The following is a 7,792-nucleotide window of genomic DNA, read 5'->3' as shown; positions in this document are numbered from 1 at the left end:
GAGTTAACTGCTTATGAATGGTTGCTGCGCGAAATGTTTAAAGAATATAAACATAGATGCGAAATTTCTTGCACATCACACTGTACCGTTTATATTTTCTAATTATTTTAAAACATGTTCACCTATTACAGAAAAAGTTCACGAGCATGAAAAAAAATCACCAAATTGAAAAAGTTCATGTATTCAAAAGAAAGTTCACAAATTCAAAAGAAGTTCATCGATTGTGAAAAAAGTTCATCGAATTTGAAAAAAGTTCATCAATTTTGAAAAAACGTTCATTGGTTTGAAAAAAAAAGTTCATCAATTTTGAAAAGAAGTCCATCAAATTTGAAAAAAGTTCATTGGTTTTGAAAAAAAAGTTCACCTTTCAGAAAGTACCCAAAACTGGATATTGTAGCGCGTGTACTATCTCAAATGTTATGGCTTATTTTGGTCTGAGGAAGTATATACGTGAACAGAAGGTGTGGTGACTATATCTATTGAATTAGCAATACATGCTCTAGAATTTGGAAAATATTGTGCTCTTTGGCCCGCCCAACTTCTTTTTTCAAGCTCCGCCACTGCCCTGGATGTCCTTTATCTGAATCTTAACCAGCAGGTGTTACGCCTGACACTCCCAAACCTACGTATCCATACGACTATACCAAGTCACGACCGAGTCACCAAGCGGAAACCAAGCGCCAGGGATGGCACCCGCAGGGTTTGGGTATGGGTTGAGCTACCCCGTACCCTTACCCGTCCGCTCCTAGCTTACACGTCGCCCTTACCCATACCCGCCAATGGATATAATTTTTTCCCATACCCGTTACCCGACAGGGTAGATGGGTACCCGCGGGTAAAATTACCCATGTTTGCAAAGCATCAGTTTGACCAACTAATAGTCATAATCGACAACATATAATTATAATCTATAAACAAACAACAGATTATACAACAAGACACACTTTTAAACAACAACCCATCATAAACAACACCATACTTAATAAACAACTTCACTTTCTCTTGAATAACAATACATTGAAACATCTTCACATAAGTCATACATTTTGAGTTCACAAATTTATAACAAAGTTTAGAGATAATTTCGAGTTCATACAGATTTTATATGGGTACATAGGTATGTGGGTATGGGTTATACAATCCCATACCCGTACCCGCTCTACCCCGATGGGTTTAACTTTTCCCTATTTATATACCCATGGGTAATTTTTTGTCTCATACCCTTACCCTAATAGGGTTTTTACCCGCAGGGTACATGGGTAATGGGTACCCATTGCCATCCCCCCACCACTCTGAACGAGGTCTCTAATATTCACACACTGGCGGAAAAAGAACAATTAAGAAACTTCAGATCAATGATAACAATGAATGACATTACAAAGACTCAAGTTTTGCCAGAAAGAAGCAAATCAGGAGAATTCAAGGAGAGAATCACCCTGAGCGCTCAAAGGCAGTACCTAGGTACTGAAACATGGAAGCTGCAATGCACTGCATCACTAAAAAGTCCTCGTTGCGTTCGAGTTGCACAGCAGCAAAGTCATCCCAACCAGTACTCTGAATGACAAACTACAGGCATGTGCATCTACTCCACGGAGCCGGCCAAGTTTCAGTGGCAAGAATCAGGAAGACTTGAGGCAAATTATCATCAGAGAATCAGGAGAAATCAAGGACAAAAATCAATCTGAGACCTGATAAGTGCCTAGGTAATGAAACAGGGAAGATGCACAGCCACCGCATCCTAAGAACTCTTCAAGGTCAAACGAACATCTGCATATATAAAGATTTAAGAGAACAAGCTCAGAAGCAGTAAGCTCACAGTGATGAAGTTGCCCTAAACTTCGGAACACAGATACCACAAGCTAACAAGTTAAGACAAACACAAGTCATGAGCAACACAGGGCCAGTCAAGTTTCAGTGCCAAGAACTAACACTCCCTTCTGTGGAGGGTTCCCCCTTGTCAGTCAGTCAGTCCCTCCACCTGTGGCCACAGGTAGGGCTGCAGCAGATGAAGTATAGCGTCAGGCCAACCTCTCCCTTCGTCGGGGCCTGCAGATCAAGGAAGCGACATAAATCGAAATGTACATCAACAGAAAAGGATACAGGAAAACAACACATGATCTTGGTTTGGTATTACTAACATCTACCTGTACAGATGGTACTTGTAACCCTTAGCAACAACTGCAGAGACAAACAACAGGGAGGTGAGCAACGCTCATTTACAGACCTGGAAATAAGCAGCTTCTGGATAGCCACAGTTGTAGCATTTAACACTTCTGGTGCGTGGCAGAGACGCATCAGCAGCTGCGTCTTTTAGGGTGTCTTTAGGTTCATCAGCAGATTTCCGAAGAACCCTTTTGTACACACAAGAATCAGTAGCAATCTCCTGTCAGTGGTTTCAGCATATGTCAATTATTAGTCAGTCTATGAGAAACTCATGATAAAAATTTATAAGATGTTAAAAGGATCAAACATTTACAAATTCAGCGTAACTGAAAAGAATACAAACAACAACAAAAAACTCATCCATCACCACACAAAAGAAAACATCTTGTGCACATAATTGACAGTCACCTCAGTTTTGTTCTTGTAAGGAGCAACTCTTTAAGTGTTATTTGTTTCGTCAATCTTTATTAAAAAAAAACAAATTTCTCCCTTGAGTTTGAGATTTGAAAAGGATATTACAAGAAAACAATTGCTTAATTATAGCATTGATTTCAGAGTTTGTATATTTTGCTTTTTATTTAATTCAAAACTTAGCCACTTTGATTTCCATGCTCTGCTCCCATTTAAGGAAAAAGAATTTCACATTCTTCCTGAAAGGAAGGGGGGATTAGGAAAGTCATGTTGGTTGCTGCTTTGTCCATACCACCGGGAAAAGGGATCAGGGATATTCAGCAGGAAATATATCGAAGAGTTAGGTCAATTTTGTACTGAATGAGTTTTTGAGTATACCGAATTAGTATAGCTATCCTTCATATGGCACAGCAATCTGGTTTTGCTTCACGGCCGTATTTCCCCTGAGTTGAAAGAAAAGATAGGAAATCTTTCTTTTCAGAGGCTAATGTCAAGATATGTTGTTGTGGAAACATTATTGGCAAGATAAAATCGAGTTAGCCGACATGGGAGACGCGATCCCCTTGTCCTTTCTCCACTCCCCCACACAAAGGTGGCTAGGGTTTCTCTCTCTTTCTACGGTAAGGCCACCATTTCCTGCCATCTCCAGCAGCAATCTAGGCGTGAGATGGAAGGGAACTTGGTTCTTCCAGGGGCGGAGCCAAGATTCAAACATGAGGGGTGCGAAGAAGAAATTATAATACACTAAGGCATCATTCGTTCATCCTCAAGGCACAACAAACTAAGACAGGGCACATGTAACCAGCCAACGGGAGACATACAGCGTGTATGACAATGGGATCTACACGCTGATGACAACTCGGACTTGAGGCCTCTATTCAGGTCACCGTGGGGTATCATCCTATATAGGTTATCCATTCAGTAAATTAATCTCTTCTCATGTATGCATTATACATGGCCAACAAAATTAATCCATGTGGTATGGCACAATTAATCATTGTTGGGGAACTAATTAACCATGCTAGATGAACTAAATTCATCAAAAGATGGCACTGGCTACTAGTGTTGAGATGTAGATATAGATTACCTTCAATCTAGTGTTTGATCAAGACACAACAGGAAGAATAGAGATGGAAAGGCCTGGGGTTAGCACCGTAGCATGACAGCGCTGCAGAATCGTCCATGTATCCTCGGCCTTCGGCCTTGGCGACTCCATGGACCAATGATATCAGAAAACCAAAGGTCGATCGATCTATTATCTGAGCCGCTGAGCAAAATGCTCTAGGTCATGGGCAGAGTAAACGGAAAAACCAAAAGACATGCATACAGCTCAGGTCAAAAGCTGAAGGATTTGATTATAAGCCTTAAATCACATGGGCTTTTTTGGTTGGGCTTCAATGCATATGGCTCAGGTCCATAGCTGCAGGATTTCATTAAGCCTTGAATGCTAACTAAACTACATGAGTATTTCTAGCCTGTATTACTAATACTAGCTAATTGCCCATGCGTTGCAACAGGAGCATACACATTCTAATGGTTACATCAATCATGTCTAACATATACCTTTATAGAATACTCATGTATATTAGGCCGTACCGTCGGTTTGATTTGCCGTTAAATAATTTCTCCTCTTCCACCAACCCATTTACCTCTCTTTCTCTAAAAAACAAAGACTTGATTAACCTTGAAGAAATAGACCCGGTGTGTAGAAGGAATAGAGGGGAAGGCGCGCGTGAATGGGTTGTAGCGGACCGATTTCCCCCTGGTTTTCTTGGTGCGCTAAGCATGGGATGGAGGTGGACAAAGGTTGAGCGAAATGGGAACGTTATTCCTTTTTTAGGTAGTGTAGAGTAGATGTAGAAGTGTAGATAGACTGATTTGCCGTGGATGGTAGTGAACCGGCTGGGGCTGCTGGAGACAATTTTTGATTGATGATTGATTTACTTTTTATGGCAGTGGATCTGCCGGGGAGACACGTGAGTGCATCCTAAGAAAGGAAGGAGATTTGATTGAATCGACACTAACCAAACTGGGTGTGGTTGCGGTCAGTAAAACGAAATAGAGAATCGTGGGAAGATCCTTCGGTAGGTGGGGCCCTGGGGGGGACGAACGATGTACAAACTCCCATTAAATAGTAGAGATTCACAGTCTAAATCCAAGTTTAGGGGATTGAATCGCGCATCTGGTTGTGTGAAATCGCGAGCCAATCCCGATTCTAAGCGACTCAGTTTTTTTTCAATCTCGGCCATCCACCTATGCTCTATGGTAGATTATTATCATGCAGCAGTTGTATTAATACCCTAAATTCATTTCCATTGGTGCTGGTCGTCTGCTTGTGCTCGTCTCCCGATCTCATTTTTTCTCTCTCTAGCGGCTTCGCCGGCTTGTAGGGCTGCAGGCCACCGGCAGCACGTACGCCGACCTCGACTAGTGTAGACTGCCAGGCTCCCATGCATGGTCGTCCCCAGCCGACTCTCCCTTGACACGAGTGAAGCAACAGCCATCAAACATTGAGGGGCATCCTTGATACGTTGCACAGGTTAGCTACTGTACGAACACTACTAGATTAAGTATGTTCTAGCTTAAATAATTAGATAGCTTGGTACCTAAATGGCTAAATCTTATATTTGTATGACGGAAAAGTCAGCCACTGTCCTACCAAAAGTAGTAAACCTGAAAGGACGAATGCTCGTGAAAATCAGACTGGCCCTGGCTGGGACCATGGAAATGAAATTGATCATGAGAAGAAGACAATTAGATGCAAATATTGCCTTCTTATTAAATGGGGTGCTTACAGACTGAAGCATCACATGGCGAGGACTGGGTTTAATGTTGAGCATTGTGAAAAAGTACCTTATGATGTTTGAAAAAAGTTCTTCAAAATTTTAGGGAAACCAAGCAGAAAAAAATGGTGCAAAGAAGAGGAAGTTCAACTTAGAAATGGAGGAAACAGATGCAGAAAAGAGAATACTCCAGCTGACAACATTGAAGATGAGGCTGTGACAAATCGTTCCGCTAACAAGCGCAATGCTCAAACAACAGTGAGTCAGTATATTACATAAAAAGAAGAGAGAGAAGAGGTTTGCACCCAAATTTTCCGGGTCCTCTATAACAATTCTATCTCACTTTAATGTTGCCAAGGATTCAGAATGGCAAAGATGATTGAAATATACAGTAAAGATTTTTAACCTCCATCATATCACAAAGTGAGGGTAAATTTTCTCAAGCTGGATGTTAAGAGAACAAAGAATTTGCTTTCTGAATTCAAATAACAGAGGAAGAAGACAGGGTGTACAATAACGTCTGGTGGCTGGACAGATAGAAAAGTGAATGGCCCAAAAAGTACGGTCTTTCTCTCATGTCAATACTTCTGACATTTCTAAGACAGCCGACAAAGTGTTTGAAATGTTAGATGATATTGTTGGAAAAGTAGAAAAAGATAATGTTTGTTTAGGTTGTAACAGACAATGCATCTAATTATAACGCAGCTGGTAAGTCGTTGATGGGAAGAGAAAAAAAAATGGACTCCATGTGCAGCTCATTGTATTGATTTAATTCTCGAGGATTTCACAAAGAAGATCAAGACGCATCAGAAAACAATTACAAAGGGCCAAAAAATCACTTCCTACATTTATTCTAGAACAATGGTGCCAGATCCCAGTAGCAATCCTAATTAATTGGAGAGTAAATCGAGAGACCTCACAGTGGAATCAAGCATTTATAAGGCCAAATCAAGAGAGCCATTGATTTCATAGTGTAATTGTATCTGTAGATGTTCTTGCCATCATGGCAGAAATGGGGAATAAAATCATAAACGCAACCTAGCCACAGCCCAGCTTATACAGGCAGGGTTTTAACCTTCAGAACACAACCTAGCCACAGCCCAGCTTATACAGGCGGGGTTTTAACCTTCAGGTAAGTGGCATAAACAGAATTAATGACCAAGGTTTTTGAGTCGTGACTTGGCGAGTCGCCGCGAGCCCTGCAGCTCAGCGTATAGTGGACGAAAGTCGCTGTATAGTCGCCATAAGTCGCTGTATAGTCGCGAGTCGCCCTGATTTTTGGAAAACGACTTGGCGATTAGTCGGCGACTATACAACGACTCAAAAACCATAATAATGACAACTGGACGGTAAACAGTAAAGGGAGGATCTCGGCCGTCGAGCAACCCTGGTAGGAGGCCCAGGCGGATTTTGTAGCGGAGAGTGGGCGAGCCAAATGGCGCCAATTCGATGCCAATGCGGTGAGATTCGAGGAGACGGAAAACGCCATATTGGGCCTTGCCCCCTTGAGAAAGCCGTCGCCGACCTCGACGGCCGCACAGGGCACAAATGGGATTAACACCTATAATGTGAAAATGTCGCTAATCAACTTTTCTCCACCTATGCAAGACCTTTGTAATGAATGTTAACTCAACTTAGAGTTTCAATCCCTCAAACTGAGTGTGGGACAATGAGTTCATGCAACCAAAAAAAAACAGAAAAGAAAAGAAAAAGACATGGAGGCCGCAATATGACAGACTCAGAGTTGGCGCTTTGCCTCGGCAGCCTCCGTAATATTATGGAGCACGCTCCATACGTGTTATGGAGGCTGCCAATACGGCGACTCTGCTAGAGTTGCTCTACCAGAACAAACCAACAAACACAAACTTATTAATAACGTGCCACCAAACCTTAATCCCGTAGCCACCATCAGCCACCGGATCATTAAACCTAGACCAAACCCACGAGTTCAACCTAACATACAGTTCCAGATCAGCCACGCCAACCCCAATCCCCAACCGAACCTAGGGTTTCGTCCCGAGGATGAAGAACCAAATCCGAACACAATACAATTTCATCATCTGGCGCGGGACAAGGCAACCACCTGGTGCTGGCAATTCGAGCAGGCGTAGAGGAGGATGTGCATCTCCTTGTCCTCCTGCGGGTACAGCATGTTGTCGCTGCAGGAACAGAAACGAAACAAGAAAAGATGCATTGGATTAAACGACCGTTGATTAGCTCCTTGGATCACCGGGGAGGAAACATCGGAGACGAATGCCAAGGATGGATCTGCCTGCTCACCATTTGCTGCAGAACTTGAGGGCGCTCATGGCGGCGGTGCTGTCGTCTCCTCGCCTCTCTCTGTCTCGCCCGCTGCTGTCCCCTTCTCTCGCCTTCGCTTCTCGGGTTCTTCGGTTTCGGCTGTGGGGCGAGGGGAGAGAGGCTTATGACGGGCG

At 42.8% G+C, this 7,792-nt stretch overlaps 1 protein-coding gene across 3 annotated transcripts; it reads right to left on the bottom strand.

Moving 5' to 3' along the window:
* Positions 1-1,331: 1,331 nt before the first annotated feature.
* On the bottom strand, positions 1,332-7,792 carry LOC123044215 (DNA-directed RNA polymerases II, IV and V subunit 9A). Of its 3 annotated transcripts, XR_006419899.1 has the most exons (6): positions 7,638-7,792; positions 7,441-7,516; positions 2,225-2,383; positions 1,930-2,046; positions 1,689-1,767; positions 1,332-1,582 (listed from the first exon to the last, which is right to left on the bottom strand). XR_006419899.1 is itself a non-coding variant. In XM_044466890.1 (5 exons), exons 1-4 carry the CDS (start codon positions 7,664-7,666, stop codon positions 1,966-1,968), a joined length of 345 nt encoding a protein of 114 aa, XP_044322825.1. In that variant the 5' UTR covers positions 7,667-7,792; the 3' UTR covers positions 1,332-1,767; positions 1,930-1,965. The 3 variants fall into 3 exon arrangements, 2 of the variants coding, with proteins under 2 accessions (XP_044322825.1, XP_044322824.1); XM_044466890.1 differs by having other exon boundaries at positions 1,332-1,767; XM_044466889.1 differs by lacking the exon at positions 1,332-1,582 and having other exon boundaries at positions 1,749-2,046.

This window comes from Triticum aestivum, chromosome 2B (assembly GCF_018294505.1).
Source record: "Triticum aestivum cultivar Chinese Spring chromosome 2B, IWGSC CS RefSeq v2.1, whole genome shotgun sequence".
NCBI classification, from domain to species: domain Eukaryota; kingdom Viridiplantae; phylum Streptophyta; class Magnoliopsida; order Poales; family Poaceae; genus Triticum; species Triticum aestivum.
This window is presented reverse-complemented; position numbering and strand designations above follow the sequence as displayed.